The 17,274-nt window shown below is 41.2% G+C and overlaps 1 protein-coding gene across 3 annotated transcripts in view; it reads left to right on the top strand.

Annotated features, from left to right (window-relative positions):
* The first annotated feature begins 483 nt into the window (after positions 1-483).
* The window catches only part of MED14 (mediator complex subunit 14), a 91,147-nt gene continuing 74,356 nt past the window's right edge, over positions 484-17,274 (top strand). For 2 of the 3 annotated variants that reach the window (XM_039475384.2, XM_039475383.2), the window contains exons 1-3: positions 894-1,411; positions 6,341-6,367; positions 8,824-8,929. In XM_039475384.2, the coding sequence (XP_039331318.1) occupies positions 1,197-1,411; positions 6,341-6,367; positions 8,824-8,929 (348 nt within the window). In that variant the 5' untranslated portion in view covers positions 894-1,196. The other variant, XM_039475385.2, reaches the window with a different exon arrangement.

The following is a 17,274-nucleotide window of genomic DNA, read 5'->3' as shown; positions in this document are numbered from 1 at the left end:
GGGTGGAACCCATAGGCCCAAGTATTTTTTTTTAAAAAAGCTCCTCAGGTAATTCCAAAGTGCAGCTAAGGTTGAGAATCGCTGTTTTAAAGCAGATGCAAAAAATTAAATGTGGATTTGACGTGGGGGGAAGTGGTGGTAGGGATGGACGAACTGAAAAGCCCTTCGGATTAGAGCGGTGACTGCCAGAGTAAGGACAAAAAGTGCATGAAACCCCATAGCAGGGGATTCAAGGACCGTTTTTGTATGGGACTGACAGGATTTGGGGGACGGTGACGACCTCAGCATACACCGGACTCTATTAAAAAGTTCAGTTATTCTGCCAGCGGCCCTGTCCCTACCCGCAATCATATTTTCTTGCACGTCTTCCCACAGTTAAAAAAAAAAAAAAAAAAAAAGGCGAAAACGTTCTCCCACGTAACGCGCCGTGGACGTGTATGGGAGGAGCAAAGGCCTGAGACTCACAAGCGCGCGGCCGCTACCATTTCTTCGCTATTCCAGATCCAGAATTCACGATCATCTAGAGGAGGCTCCCCCCGCTGTGTGTTTGTGCCCCAGTTAGGGAGCGATGGACGATTTCTCTAGGCAAATTGTCGCCCTTACAACGCCAGAAGGCAGAGGCTGGAGTGAAAGCGGCGGGGGGTAAGGGCGGGGCACCTGCTTACGTGCCCGCTGACGACTCCGGCTCCGCCCTCATCCCGGTTTCCGGCGGCGCGCGGTTCCCTTTTCCGCTTTCCCGCGCGCGCACCGGTACCGCCTCACTCCCACGCGCCCCCCAGCGCTGCCGCGCTAGACAGCGGAGAGAACAGATACTGAGCTGTCGAAAAGGTCCACTGCAGATCCCCCTTCCGCTCTGCCGAAAGACTTCCGCTTCGGCCGGTCAGCATGTACGTTGCGGCTGTCTGGCGAAGCTGCTGCTGAGCATTTGCGGACGCGCAGCTTCCCCTCTGCGGGGCCGCCCTGCTTCCCCCGGTTCCCCGCCTCCCCCCGCCCCTCGCTCCCGTCCCTGGGGTCGGCGGACTTCTCGCTACATGGGGGCGGGCTTCCGCGGTCAGCGCACGGTTTCCTGTTCTGAGGCTGCCTGGCGGTAGGCGGTGGTGACTCTGCCCGCGCCGGCTTCGGCGCGGTGACCGAGCGCCTGGGAGGCTTGAGGACCGTATCCTGTGCCGTTGAGCCAAGCCCGGTCCTGCGCCGCCATGGCCCCAGTGCAGCTGGAGAACCACCAGCTGGTCCCGCCCGGAGGCGGCGGTGGGAGCAGTGGCGGACCCCAGTCTGCCCCAGCCCCTCCTCCCCCGGGAGCCGCCGTGGCGGCGGCTGCTGCAGCTGCGGCTAGCCCGGGCTACCGGCTGAGCACCCTCATTGAATTTCTGCTTCACCGGGCCTACTCGGAGCTTATGGTGTTGACGGACCTGTAAGTGCCCCGAAACCCCTGCCTGTTCCCCAGCCCCCCTTCCCGCCCAACCGGCCGAGACGTTTGCACCTCCCTCTCTCCAGAGGCTGCTGTGTTCTCCGCTGGACTGCTTAGTCTAGAATTTCTGAACTCGTGGGGTTCGGCGGAGGTGGAGAAACAGCTTTGTATCTGGGGTCTTCCTGACAACGGTGTATTCGAGACTTGTTAATTTTGCGTGTTGTTACACTTCCCCTGAAAATCGTAGGAAATTTTTGTCCCGAGTTCCCAACAGAACTCTTGATTTCTTGGCTGGAATACGTAATATTCCAGCTTTTAGAAAAAACTCCATAGACGGGAAATCTGTGTTACAGTCTCTTGACGATACGTTTTAAATAAAAGCTGTAATTTCTTCTAAGTTGATGCAGGAGCTCTATTGTGTATAAAGTACAAATTTGGATTCAGAGTACTTTTTTCTGCAGCTTTTGAGTGTTTGAGGTCTTAATGAAGTTAGTGTGAGTAGAATATCTTTTAGTAACTAGTCTGTTATTTCTTGGAGTATGAAGGGGGTTTATAAATCACCTAGTTATCCATGAAATGCCTTGGGGCATGATTAAGTTGTTAATCCCTTCAAAATCGGATCAGAATATACTAATGAATTTCAGTGTGTGAAGAAAAGGCACCATAACATTTTGAGACTCGGTTGTACATCTTATAACCCTGGTTCAGAAAAAGTTAATCAGAATTTTATTTTTTCATCTGTTGCAAGACTTCAGATCAGGGTTATCAATTGAGATATATTAGTATGCAGATATTAGGCTGTTAAGCATCAAAGTAATTTGTTTTTAGAGACTGATAACAGATACTTGTTTGACGATGACTAGAAGGATAGGTTCCACTTACTCCTATAAACATCATTCTGAGTTTTGGTGTACTGTACTTTTTTGAATGGGACCGAAAAAAGAAGTTAAAGAAGCCTACCCATGGCTAATGAGAAATTTAAATAGCTGTCTGGGATTAGGGACTATCGTTAGTGATTTACTTCTCTATACCATTTATTATTGGAGTCCATAAAAATCCAAGAATATTATCCACGAGAAAGTTTCATGTATGTGAAGGTCACCTGTCCTGTATAGAGCTACGGAAAAAAAATGTTGAAAACTGCTGCTGTCAGTGGTATAATTTGCTTTTCCATAGGGGATTTGTAGAAATTCTTTGAATTGTGATTTTTTTTGTTGTTTTGTTTTTTACTATTTTAGGACTTGGTTTATGAAGAGAGGAACATCTGTTTTATTGCCATAGAATAAGTATGTAGTTGTAGTCCCACACCCTTTATATGATGATGATTCCCATATTTGTATTTCCAGCACAGACCTCTCTGATGAACTCCAGACTCTATATCCAGATGCCTACATTTCAGTATCTAATGGGCATTTCAACATAGCAAGTCCGGGACCTAACTCCTGATTCCATTGTCCTCCCTCCTACAAAACCTTCTTTGCTATCTCACTAAAGAGTATCTCCATTCTTCCTGTTGTTGCTCAGGCCAAAAATTTTGGAGTAATTCCTGGCCCCTGTTTCTTCACATCCCACATACATCGGCAGGTCCTGTCATCTTTGACTTTAGAATCTGACTATTTCTCAAGACTTCCACCAAGTGTCGGTCCAAGCCACCTAATCCTTTACCTGTGTACTGCAATAGTCAGCTGACTAGTATCTCAATAGTTCCCTTGCCCCTTCTACAGTTTATTCTCACAAAATAGCCAGCATAATTTTTTTAAAATGTCTCTGCTCAGAACCCTTCAGTGGTTCCCCATCTCACTTAGATTAAAAAGTTTTGATAATTGTCAGGTGTAGTGGCTCATGCCTGTAATCCCAGCACTTTGGGAGGCTGAGGAAGGGGGTCACCTGAGCCCAGGAGTTGGAGATAAGCCTGGGCAACATAGCGAGACAGGTAGGTACCACCACACCTGCTTAATTTTTGTGTTTTTAGTAGAGATGGGATTTCATCATGTTGACCAGGCTGGGCTGAAACTCCCCACCTCAGGTGATCTACCCGCCTTGGCCTCCCAAAGTGCTAGGATTACAGGCGTGAGCCACCGTGCCTGGCCTCCAAACCTTGATGTTTCTTGTTAGTACCTAGCACACTCCCATCTTTGAGCCTTTGCTCTTTCCCTAGAAATCTGAGTGTATTGCTTTCTCATTAGTCCTTTCGGTCCTCATTTACATACAATTTATCAGAAAGATTTTCTCTGACCACCTAAAAAATAGTACTCTGCCCCTTCACTCTATCCTTACTTGCTGCTTTTTCTTACAGCACTTATTGCCACTTGACATTATTAGTTTATTGTCTGTTCCACCCCATGAGGATAGAGATTTTGATTTGTTTGTGACTTTCCTTGGGGCCTAGAACAATGCCTGGTACACAGGGCTTAATTAAGTATTTATTGATTTCATACATGAATGAGTGAATTTTTGATACACAAGTATATTAAAAAACTTTTTTCAGCTGGACGCAGTGGCTAATGCCTGTAATCCCAGCACTTTGGGAGGCCGACGTGGGCGGATCACAAGGTCAGAAGTTTCAGCCAGCCTGGCCAGTGTGGTGAAACCTGTCTCTACCAAAAATATAAAAATTAGCTGGGCGTGGTGGCGGGCGCCTGTAGTCCCAGCTACTCAGGAGGCTGAGGCAGTAGAATCGCTTGAACCTGGGAGGCAGAGGTTGCAGTGAGCTGAGATCACACTGTTGCACTCCAGCCTGGGCGACAGAATGAGACTCCCTCTCAAAAAAAAGAACAAAACATAACTTTTTTCAACTTTGATCGTGGTAATTATTAATAAAATTAGTTTGAGAATTTACCATGGAAGTTCCTAAATAGAGTACTTTCCCTAGAAACTGTCAGGATTACTATGTTAATGTAGAGCCAGTGTTCTAGGTATACTTTGAGTCTTTAGGGAAACAGTTACTTATTTCAGTAACATTTGATGCTTGTCTGTGAACTAGTGAAGGTAAAAAGGACAGTGTTGGCAACTTAGGTGGTTTTGTTTTGGCCTCACATTTCTGGGTTTTTTCCTTCTGCTTGTCCACCTCCCTTCCTCCTCAACATACATACTCTCTTCCTAGAGTTTACTCTCTGCCTTGACTTTTTAGAGAACTAGGTTCTACTCTTTATTTATTTTTTTTTGAGACAGGGTCTTTCTCTGTCACCCAGGCTGGAGTGCAGTGGCACAATCATGGCTCACTGCAGCCTCGACTTACAGGGTTCAGATGATTCTTCCACTTCAGCTTCCCAGGTAGCTGGACTACTTGCCACTACACTTGGCTAATATGTATTATTTGTACAGATGCGGGTTACCATGTTGCCCAGGCTGGTCCCAAACTCCTGGACTCAAGCGATCTGCCCGCCTCAGCCTCCCAAAGTGCTGGGATTACAGGTGTGAGTGAGCCACCGCACCTGCCCCCACCTCCCTTTTTTAAATTAAAATCAGAAAATGCCAGGATCTCAGTCATGTAAACTTGTCTTATTGTGCTTTGGGATAAATAAGTTTCTATGCCTTACTTGCCAGCATTTGCATTTTAGGGCTTTTACCCTAAATGGTAGCTTTCTTATCCATAAAAGAATTTAAAATAGATTAGGAGGAATGGGGAAAAGGGGAGGCAGGCAGCAAAGCCTGTCTTTTATCCCTGATATGATACTACTTCTGACATGAGGTGGTCCTTTTGGGGTCTCTGAGGCAGGTAAAAGAAGCAGGAACAATGATTCCTGTTCTTTCTATCCCCAGAGACTCTACTCCTCCTCTCCCTCATAGGTCTTTCTCATTCTCCCTCCCTTGAGGTGAAGACAAGGACTCTGGCTTCTCAAGGAGTGTTCTCAGGAGGTTTGGCATGTAGAGGAACTTGCCAGTAGCTGCCTTTATTTGCAGTCTTCTAGCGGGGCCGTAATTTCTGCTTTATCGTTCGGTTCTGCTGGCTCTTCCAGCCACCACCTAGTTCCCTTTATCATTCTGAACATGACTTTAACTTCCATCTCACTGTCTACCCAAATAATACTTGTAACTATAAGCCAGAGCTCCTTTTAATATTTTCTCCTCCTTGTACTTTGAACCTCTGAAAGTAGTTTTAGTTTTTCTGTTCCTGTGGCACAAGGGTGGGAGACAATCTTCTTCGGCTGGGTGTGTATGCTTCAAGAACTGATTAGCTGTGGGAGAGGCTTGAGAGTTGCTTAGGCCATTAAATCTTGGACCGTGGGATAGAGGTTAACAGAATGTGGCAATTCGGGAGGCATTAAGGATCTTTCTAGGCATCAGTGGACGTGAGTGTTAAATGGTCTAGCTTATCAGGGAAGAAGTTGACATTGGTTGCTGGCTATCAGCTGGAGGACTAACAAAAAGAAATATAAAAATCCTATTAGAGCTGTTTAAAAGCAATAAAAATTTTTTCATCTAACCACCATGCAACATCAAAATTACTGTAAAACCCTTGATATACATTGGCCCTTTCGTATGCTTAACTTCTAATTTTGTCCACCATAACACAACGTGAAGGGATTATTGCTTGGAAACAGGTATCCATTGGATACAGGGAGGCTGGCAACCAAGTAGTAAGTACTTCTGCATCTGTGACCATTTTGGTCTTAAAATAATCTTTTCTCTGATACCCTATGATATCGTGTGCTAATGTGGAACTTGGGTTTTTTAAATATTCGAGGTTCATGCAATACGTTTTGAAGCATTTTGAATGGAGAGATTTTGAATGTTCTTTTCTTTTGTTGGTTTTTGCCTTACAGTCAAATCTAAAAAAGAGTAGGTAGCCATGTGAGCCTGTAGTAGCTGTTTACCCAGTTTTTCTGAAACATTAACATATTTAATAGAGTAAAAGTAAAGATTGTTAACACTTTAGAATGAAAGTGTGCATGTATTTAATGTTTCTTTTTTTTTTTTTTTTCTTCTTAGACTGCCAAGGAAATCTGATGTGGAAAGGTGAGTATGAAAAAACCTTAAAGTCTCTTTATTGATCAATCTATATGAGTGTTGGTATGTAGGTATGGGTGGTATAGGGCTATGGATTAGAAACAGGCCCGAAGAGTCTAGAATGATTTTTTACACCATGTGTTTCGGCAGTCCTGGGAAATGTAATTTCCTCACCCTTAACAATACTTGGCGTGGGACCAGTTCTAGATCTTATATTCTACAAACCTTTATTGAGTGACTGACCTGATCAAGTCCCTAAGGGTGATACTAAGACATAGAAGATACAGTCTGTAAAGGAAAGTGCTGAGGAGCAGCAGACAGGCTTTAGAAAGTTGGCTGCTAATTTATCACTTGCTACAATGATGCTATTAAGTACTTCAGAGAATTGATAGTTTCCTACTGCTCCTGCTGTTACATAGTTAACATTTTTGTTCAGTTGGAGGTTGGAGCTTAAGATTTAACACAAGGCTAGTATGTTTCCAGAGGCCAAAGGAACAAGCTACATTAAAGTTCCAAATAAATCATATGATGGAGATTTAAATTGTAACTACTATGTAGATTATTTGACCTTATCTTTGGCACTACTTAGGCTCCTTGGTTGGTTTTTTTGTTTTGTTTTGTTTTTTGTTTTTTAAGTACCAAGTCACTTGGCAACTTTTTAGCATTTTTTTTTTCTTTGAGATGGAGTTTTGCTCTTGTTACCCAGGCTGGAGTGCAATGGCGCAATCTCAGCTCACCACAGCCTCCGCCTCCTGGGTTCAAGCAATTCTCCTGCCTCAGCCTGGCGAGTAGCTGGGACTACAGGCGCAACTCTACTGCCAACCCCCGCTTACCTTCTGATCAAAGTAGACATGGATCAAAAAGGTAGAAGTGGAAGAGACAATTAAGGCAACCTGTGTTATGGTTTGGCCGGTCAGTATTAAAGGAGGAAAATGCTAAGTCAAGGATGTGTTCTGTCCAATCTCGAGTATGAAGGGAAACTGGGCCTTTGGAAAACTGACTTATGTTCCCTATCACTTGAGACAACATGGTGTCAGAAAACTGCATTACTATAGCTTACAAAGGGGGACATTTCCATTATAGTAGAGGACTGCATTTGGGCAACTGAATTAATAATAGACAAGTGTGTTTGCTCTGTGAGAGGAGCAGAGACCTTGCATCCTCTATAAGCCATTGCTGAGTTAGAGTGAAGAAGGTACTGAGGTTCCCATCCCTGAGATCTGCCGGATCTTAATGTGTGTTTAACATTTCTGCTGTGTTTCAGTCTGGTCTTATGATCTTTCATGGACACTGGCAAAGAGTCATAATTATGCCCTTGATTCTTCCCTTTATAGTACCACTAATCATATTGCTGGCTGATCTTTAAGAGCCTTTTAGGGTGCTTGTGGGCTATGTGTGCTCTCAGTAGGAGCCAGCCTCTGTAGCCTTCAGTCAGGATTGTACTTCAGCAAGAACTTTGGTGCATTGCGTCATGATGGTGGTATTGGCAAGATGTGGAGATTGGATCTGTAGGTCGTTGAACAGCTGTACTAAGATTAATAGGTCAGAGTCTACTTGGAGGGAGGTTGGTGTCCTGCTGAGTCCTGTCATCAGTCCTGGCTTGTTGAATATTTTTTTCAGCATCTTAAAGTAAACCATGAAAGATATAATTATCAGTTTTGTAGCTGCTGTGAAGTTGAGTGATCTAGCTAACATGTTGATTGACAACATAATTTAAGTAAAGCTTTTGGGGCTTTAGGATGAGATGATAAAAGTACTGATGAGTATTCAGGAAAAAGGAATAATAATAATAGTATAGGATAAAACTAGATATGAACAGACCTTTTATTTTTGGTACTCAACATAATTTCTTTAACTTTGCTTGGACATTTTTTAATATATACAAGTTTGTCGTTGAAATTAGTTTGGTAAAGAGTTACATACTTAAGTTCTTTAATTATTCAATCTTTAAAATCATGCTGGTCCAGGATGGGAAATGATGCCCTTTTGTAGAATGAATACAGTTTCAGGCTTTGGTAAAGATCAATTTCAATTATTTTCACTTACCAAAAGGGTTACTAATTACTTACTAATTAAATTACTCCTAATTTCAGTTATGAACTTATAATTCATAACTTCTCATTTGATACCTTCTGTGAGCCAGTTTACTTATACTGCCATATGCTAAATTTAGTACATTTTTGTAAACAACTTTTGTTACAATATAAAATTAATTTAAAAATGTGATTTATTGCTAAAACATTCTATTGGATTTATTGTTCTGAAGTGAAAACTAAAACATACAGATAGTGTACAAAATGTGACAATAGTTAATATTTAGTTAAATATTTTAGGTGGCTCATTTCATAGTGGTTGTAAGCAAAGGTTGATTTCCTCTCCCCGCCCCGCCCCCCCCCCCGTTTGAAATAAATTGTGAAATACCCTTCCTAATATGTTGGTTCATTAAGCGTTGTTTTATTTTATAGGAAAATAGAAATAGTGCAGTTTGCTAGCCGGACACGCCAACTCTTTGTTCGATTATTAGCTTTAGTGAAATGGGCTAATAATGCTGGCAAAGTGGAAAAATGTGCGGTGAGTTAAATTTTTTATTTTACTTTGTATAAAATAACTTTTTGAATGTTGTAATAGACATAGTTTTACATTTTAGCTTTAACTTATCCCTGCTGATTTGAGTGACGTGAACAATCATGTTTCTGTATGATAATATATATTTCTGTAGAAACTTAGTGTTTGTTTATGGACACCTGATCAGAAAGAAGAGTGGGAGATATCTGGAGACATCATTACATGAGGAGACTTTAAATATGAGACTGAGACTAAAGGGGAGAAATTGTTAGTTTATATTTGTACAATTCCTTAGAATTTGCAAGGTTCTCCATTAAATTTTGCTTATTAATTCTTGACAATCCTGTGAGAATGGCAGAGTTAGTATTTTTTTTTTCTAGTTTTTTAGATGACGAAATGATAAAGTCCCTAGAAGTTACATGGGTTCTTCAAGGTCACAGAGGCTGATAAAAGCATTTTTCTGTTTGTTTATCTATCTATAATTCTTCAAACTTCCACTGAGCACAGGGTATAATGGAGTCTTCAATAAGGAATAGTCCCTGCCTTCGAGAACCTTATAGTCTTTTACTGTTGAATCGCTCTTTGGAATGCAAAGTGACATGCAGTGCAGTGTACCAAAGATACTAAAATCTACCAAAAATAAAGTTTTATGCTATGTTTAAGAAGCATTAAGGAATAAAAAAGATTAAAAAAAACAAAGCATTAAGGAGTAAAAACTTGATTTTTTCTTTTTCAGATTGTTCACTGTTGGCATATAGAAATATTACTGATATCGCCGGGCGTGGTGGCTCATGCCTGTAATCCCAGCACTTTGGGAGGCCGAGGCGGGTGGATCACGAGGTCAAGAGATCAAGACCATCCTGGTCAACATGGTGAAACCCCGTCTCTACTAAAAATGCAAAAATTAGCTGGGCATGGTGGCGCACGCCTGTAATCCCAGCTACTCAGGAGGCTGAGGCAGGAGAATTGCTTGAATCCAGGAGGCGGAGGTTGCGGTGAGCCGAGATTGCGCCATTGCACTCCAGCCTGGGTAACAAGAACGAAACTCCATCTCAAAAAATAAGAAAAAGGAAATGTTACTGATATTTTGTATGTTGACTTTGTATCCTGTAACTTTACTGAATTTATCAGTTCTAATAGTTTTTTTGGTGGGGTCTTTAGGTTTTTCCAAATACAGGATTATATTATCTGCAAACAAGGATAATTTGACTTCTTCCCTTTCCAGTTTGGTTGCCCTTTATTTCTTTCTTTTGTCTGATTACTCTAGCTAGGACTTCCAGTACTATGTTGAATAATAGTGGTGAAAGTGGACATCCTTGTCATGTTCCAGATCTGAAAGGAAGGGCTTTCAGTTTTCCCCATTTAGCATGATATTAGCTGTGGGTCTGTCAAATATGGCTTTTATTATGTTGAGGTGTGTTCCTTCTATACCCAGTTTTTTGAGGGTTTTTATTGTGAAAGGATGATGAATGCTTTACATGTGTTTTCAGCATCAGTTGAAATGATCACATGGTTTTTGTCCTTCATTCTATTGATATGATATATCACATTGATTGATTTGTATATGGTGAACCATCTTTGTATTGCAGGGAGAAATCCCACTTGGTCATGATGAACGATCTTTTTAATGTTTTGTTGAATTTGGTTTGCTAGTATTTTGTTGAGGATTTTTGCATCAATATTCATCAGATATATTGGCCTGTAATTTTCTTTTTTTGATGTGTGTCTGGTTTTGGTATCAGGATAATACTGGCCTTGTAGAATGAGTTTGGAAGTTTTCCTTCTTCCACTATTTTTGGAATAGTTTAAGTAGGATTGGTATTAGTTCTTTAAATGTTTGGTAGAATTCAGTAGTGAAGCCATAAGGTCCTGGGCTTTTCCTTGCTGGGAGACAAGTTCTAATTAATATAATGAGTTATAGCTTCAATCTTATTACTTGTTATTAGTTTATTCAGGTTTTGGATTTCTTCATGGTTCAATCTTCACAGATTGTATGTGTCTGGGAATTTATCTATTTCTTCTAGATTTTCTGACTTATTGGCATATAGTTGCTCACAGTAGCCACTAATGATCCTTTGAATTTCCGTGATATTAATTGTAATGTCTCCTTTTTCATTCTTGATTTTATTCATTTGGGTCTTCTCCCTTTTGTTCTTTGTGAGTCTGGGTAAAGTTTTGTCAATTTTGTTTATTTTTTCAAAAAACCAACTTCTTGTTTCATTGACCTTTTGTATTGTTTTCTTCATTTCAAATTCATTTATTTCTGTCCTGATCTTTATTGTTTCTTCTAATTTTGGTTTCGGGTTTCTCTTGCTTTTATAATCTTTAAGATGCATTGTTAGGTTATTTATTGGAAGTTTTTCTTCTTTTTTGATGTAGGCACTTATAACTATAAATTTCTCTCTTAGTGCTGTATCCCATAGGTTTTGATATGTTGTGTTTCCATTATTTATTGCAATAAATTTTTAAATTTTCTTCTTAATTTGTTCATTGACCCATTGTTCATTTGGAAGCATGTTGTTTCCATGTGTTTGTATAGTTTCCAAAATTCCTCTTGTTATTGTTTTCTAGTTTTATTCCATTGTGGTCAGAGAAGATGCTTGATATTATTTCAGTTTTTCTGAATGTTTTAAGACTTGCTTTGTGGCCTAACATATCGTCTGTCCTTGAGAGTGATCTATGTGCTGAGGAGAAGAATGTATATCTTGCATCCTTTGGATAAAATGTTCCATAAGTATCTATTAGGTCCATTTGTTCCATAGTGCAGATTAAGTCCAGTGTTTCTCTGTTGAGTTTCTGTTTGGGAGATCCATCCATTGCTGAAGGTGGGGTGTTGAAGTCTCCAGCTATTGTTGTATTGACATCTTACTTTTTAACTCTAGTAATATTTGGTTTACATATCTGGGTGTTCCAGTATTGGATACACATGTATTTACAATCATATCCTTTTGCCGAATTGGCTCCTATATCATTAATGACCTTCTTTGTCTCTGCATAGTTTTTGTCTTGAAATCTATTTTGTCTAAGTATAGCTACTCCTACTCCTTTTTGGTTTCCATTGGAATATAAATCCTTTTCCATCCCTTTATTTTTAGTCCGTGTATCGGTGTCTTTACAGGTGAAGTATGTTTCTTGAAGGCAACAGATTGTTGAGTCTTGCTTTTTTTGAATCCATTTCAGCCACTCTGTGCCTTTTTATTGGAGAGTTTAGTTTATTTACATTCAGTGTTGTTATTGATAAGTAGCATTTACTCCTGCCATTTTGTTATTTGTTTTCTGGCTGTTTTATGGTCTTCTCTTCCTTTTTTCCTTCCTCCTTGTCTTTTTAGTGAAGGTGATTTTTCTCTGGTGACATGATATAATTTTTTGTTTTTTATTTTTTGTATCCATCTTTTTTTTTTTTTTTTTCTGAGATGGAGTCTCTCTCTCTCTGTTGCCCAGGCTGGAGTGCAGTGGTGTGGTCTCGGCCCACTGTAACCTCTGACTCCCGGGTTCAAGTGATTCTACTGCCTCAGCCTCCTGAGTAGCTGGGATTACAGGCTTGTGCCACCTCGCCTGCTAATTTTTGTATTTTCAGTAGAGATGGGGTTTTGTCATGTTGGCCAGCTGGTCTTAAACTCCTGACCTCAGGTGATCCACTTGCCTCAGCTTCCCAAAGTGCTGGGATTACAGGCGTGAGCCACAGCGCCCAGCCTATTGTATGATTTGAGGTTACTGTGAGGCTTGCAAATACTATCTTATAACCCATTATTTTAAACTGACGACAACTTTGATTGCATAAACAAACATGCAAAAGGAAAACTAATGAAAACTCTGCAATTTAACTTCATCTCCCCACTTTTTAACTTTTTGTTGTTTCTCTTTAGTTCTTATTGTCTTGAAAAATTCTATGTCTTTAAAAGTTGTAGTTATGATTTCCTGTTGGTTCATCATTAGCCTTTCTACTGAACATAGGAGTAGTTTACATAGTACAATTACAGTGTTATAATATTCTGTTTTTCTGTATGCTTAGTATTACCAGTGGGTTTGTACCTTCAGATGATTTCTCATTGCCTGTTAACATACTGTTCTTTCAGATTAAAGAACTCCCTTTAGCATTTCTTGTAGGACAGGTGTGGTGTTGATGACATCTCTCAGCTTTTGTTTATTTCTCCTTCAAGCTTGAAGGATATTTCTACCAGATACGCTATCCTAGGATAAAATTTTTTTTCCTTCAGCACTTTAAATATGTCATGCCACTCTCTCCTGGCCTGTAAAGTTTCCACTGAAAAGTCTCCTGTCAAACGTATTAGAGAGCTCCATTGTATGTTACTTGTTCCTTTTCTCTTGCTGCTTTTAGGATCCTTTCTTTATCCTTGACCTTTGAGAGTGATTATTAGATGCCTTGAGGTAGTCGCCTTTGGGCTAAATCTGCTTGTACTTGAATGTTGTTGATAACTTTCTCTAAGTTTTGGAAGTTCTCTGTTATAATTCTTTTGAATAAACTTACTACCCCATCTCTGTTTCTACCTCCTCTTTAAGGCCAATAACTCTGAGATTTGCCCTTCTGAGGCTGTTTTCTAAATCTTTTAGGTATGCTTCATTCTTTTGTCTTTTGTCTCTTCTGACTGTGTATTTTCAAGTAACCTGTCTTCAAGCTCACTAATTGTTTCTTCTGGTTGATCAGCTTTGTTATTAAGAGACTTTGATGCATTCTTCAGTATGCCAATTGCATTTTTCACCTCTAAAATTTCTGCCTGATTTTAAAAAATTATTTCAATCTCTGTTAAATTTACCTGATAGAATTACGAATTCATTCTCTGTGTTATCTTGAATTTCTTTGAGTTTCCTCAAAACAACTATTTTGAATTCTCTATCTGAAAGATTACATGATCTGTTTCTCCAGGATTGGTTCCTGGTACCTTCTTTTGTTCGTTTGATGAGATCCTGTTTTCCTGGATGATCTTGATGCTTTTAGATCTGGGCCTTGAAGAGTTAGGTATTTATTGTAGTCTTTGCAGTCTGGGCTTGTTCGTGCCTGTCCTTCTTGAGGAGGCTTTCCAGATATTCCGAGGGACTTGGGCCCCAAGCTCAATAATGCTGTGGTTTTTGCCTACTCATGGAGGTACCGCCTTGATGGTCTTGGATAAGATCTGGAAGATTTCTCTGGATTACCAACCAAAGACTCCTGTTCTTTTTCTTTAGTTTCTTCCAAACAAACAAAGTCTTGCTCTTTGTGCTGAGCCACCTGGGACTAGGGATGTGGTGATGTAAGCACCCATGTGGCCACCACCACATGGGTGCACCTGGTCAGACCTGAAGCCAGCACAGCACTGGGTCTTGCCCAAGGCCCACTGTAACCACTACCTGGCTACCACTTATGTTCACTCCAGGCCCTAGGGCTCTATAATCAGCAGCTGGTGAAGCCAGTCAGGTTTGTGTTTTTCAGGGTAGCAAGTTTCCCCAGGCTTTGGGTGGGCCCAAAGATGCTGTCTAGTGGCCAGGGATTAGAGTGAAAAACCTTGGTAATTTGCCTGATACTCTTTTCTTACTGCGGCTAAGCTGGCACTCGAACCACAATAAAAGTCTTTCCTGCTTTTCCATCCCCTTTCCACAGGCAGAGGAGCCTCTCCCTTTGGCCGTCACCGGCCCATGGTTGGGGGTTCTGCTAAGCAACCACTGATGTTCACTTAAAACGTAAGGGTTCTTCAGTCAGCTTGTGGTGAATACTGCCAGACCTGGGACTCATCCTTCAGGGCCCCCTCTGGCCCTGGGGAGGTCCAGAAATGGTGTCCAAGAGCCTAGGCCTGAACTCGGGGACCCCAAGAGCCTTCTTGGTGCTCTACCCACCTTTGGCTGAGCTGGTACCTAAGGAGCAAAACAAAGTCCCCTTTATTTTTCCCCCTGCTTTTCTCAAACAGAAGGAGTCTTTCACCATAGCCACTACAGCTGAGTATGTGATCGGTCGCACCTGAAGTCAGCACATCTTGGAGCCCAAGGTCCACAGCACACTACCTGAGTATTGCTGCTGGTTATTCAGGGCCCAAGGGCTCTTTTATTCAGCAGATGAATCCTGCCAGGATTTGGTCCTTTCCTTCAAGGCAGCAGGTACCCTTCTGGCCCACGGTGTGTCTGTGTCATCCATGTGCTAGGGCCTGGAATAGGGCCTCATCACTCTGCCTGGTGCCCTGTCCTACTGTGGCTGAGCTGGTATCCAAGATGCAAGACAAAGTCCCTACTCTTTGCTCTCCTGTCCTCAAGCAGAAGTAAGGAATCTCTTTTGTTGTTGCAAGCTGCGCTGCCTGGGGTTTGTGGAAGGGTGGTGCAAACACTCCCTGGTCCCCCCAACTGGTGTATCCCTAGGTCATGTGCCACCCCGGTCCTGTGGCTCTGAGCCCAGTCTAGCATTAAGAGTTGCCTAGGAATTGCAGTGCTTGTGTCCTAGACTGCCTTTCATGTTTACCTAGGACTCCAGAGTACTTTGGCCTACAGTAGCAAGGCTTGCCAAGAAACTGAAGTTCTGACCGCTGCGATGGGCAATTCTCTGGCCAAAGCTGGTCCAAGTGCTCCTTCTGTACACTGGTGCTGGCTGGCCCAGCACAGCTTTGCTCTCCACTATGACAGGGCAGCACTGCGTTCTATGTAAAGTCCCCCAGTCGGTGTTCTCTTCCCTCCCTTAAGTGCATAGATTCTTGCTCTGTACAGCAGGGCCTTTGCTGGGGTGATAGGGGAGGGCCAGTGTCAGTGATTCAAGACTGTCTCTCCTGCCCTCCTCAATGCCTCCCTCAGTGATAGGAAGTTAAAACCAAGTACTGTGATTGCTCACCTGATTTTTCGTTTTTGTAACACTGCCTTTATGTGTGCAGATAGTTGTAATTTCATGTTCCTGGAGAGGGGGTGACTGGTGCTGGCTTCTATTCCACTATCTTGCACTGACCCTCTCAGCAGTTTTGTTTGTGATACAGATGTGTTTATGTCAGGGATAAAGTCCATCAAAGAGAATTAGAGGGATTGTTCATGTTTCAGTGCTTCTGTTCTCAACCTAATGTTATTTAACTAGTTTCATTAGAGAGTCTTGATAATGATCTTTGGCTGTGCCAGACGTGTTATGAGTGTATAGGTCCACAGTTTATAGAACTCTGACTAATGATAAAATAACTTGGATAACGTTTTGCCTAAGAAAAAGAGAAAATATTTGTCATTCTCCTAGAGATTATTTTTCAGTAGCTTTATTGAGATATAATTTGCCCACTTAAAGTATGGAATTCAGTGGTTTTTATTATATTCATAGATATGTGCAACCATCATCACAGTCATTTTTAAAACATTTTAATCACCTCAGAAAGAAAACCTGTGCCCATTAGTTATCACCCCCCAGCTCTCTTCCAGCCCTAAGCAGCTGCTAATCTACTTAGTCTCAATAGATGTGCCTGTTCTGAACATTTCATATAAATGGAATCAAATGTGTTGTGTTGTGATTGGCTTCTTTAATTTAGCTTTTTTTTTTTTTTTTTTTTTTTTTTGCTTAGTATTTTCAAGATTGATTCATGTGGTAAAATGTATCAGTACTTCATTCCTTTTTATGGCTGAATTGCATGGATAATACTACATTTTATTTATCTGTTCATCAGTTAATAGGCATTTGCATTCTTTCCAGTTTTGGATTATTATGACAAATGCTGTTGTAAATAGTCAAGTCCAGCTGTCTGGACATATCCTTTTATTTCTCTTGAGTGTATACCCAGGAGTGGGATGGCTAGGTAACTCTTTGTTGAACGCTTTGTGGAACTGCCGTACTATTTTACGAAGTGGCCACACCATTTTACATTTGCACCAGCAATGTATAGAAGTTCTAGTTTCTCCACATCCATGCCAACACTTATTGTTACCTGACTTTTCGAATCTAGCCATCCTAGTAGGTATGAAGTGGCATCTCATTAAAGTTTTAATTTGTATTTTCCTGATGACCCATGATGTTGAACATGTTTTCATGTGCTTATTGGCCATTTGTGTATCTTGTTTACAGAAACATTTATTCAGTGTTAAATTCCAAAGGAGATTATTATTAAACATAATTACAGCTGGTGTGTGAATACTTAAAAACAACATGGATTAGTTCTTTGTGAACTAAGACTGTCCATCCATGTGAATGAATTCACTAATCAGTTATTCAAAACTCAAGTTTCATTTATGTATTTATTTTTAAGACACAGAATCTTACTCTGTCACCCAGGCTGGAGTACACTGGTGTAATCACAGCTCACTGCAACCTCAAACTTCTGGGCTCGAGCAGCCCTCCCACCTCAGCCTCCCTGAGTAGTTGAGACCACAGGCACACACTACTGTGCCCATGTAATTTTTTTTTTTTTTTT

This window comes from Saimiri boliviensis, chromosome X (genome assembly GCF_048565385.1).
Source record: "Saimiri boliviensis isolate mSaiBol1 chromosome X, mSaiBol1.pri, whole genome shotgun sequence".
Classification (NCBI taxonomy): Eukaryota; Metazoa; Chordata; class Mammalia; order Primates; family Cebidae; genus Saimiri; species Saimiri boliviensis.
The sequence above is the reverse complement of the archived record's forward strand: the minus strand, read 5'-3'. Positions and strand labels throughout refer to the sequence as shown.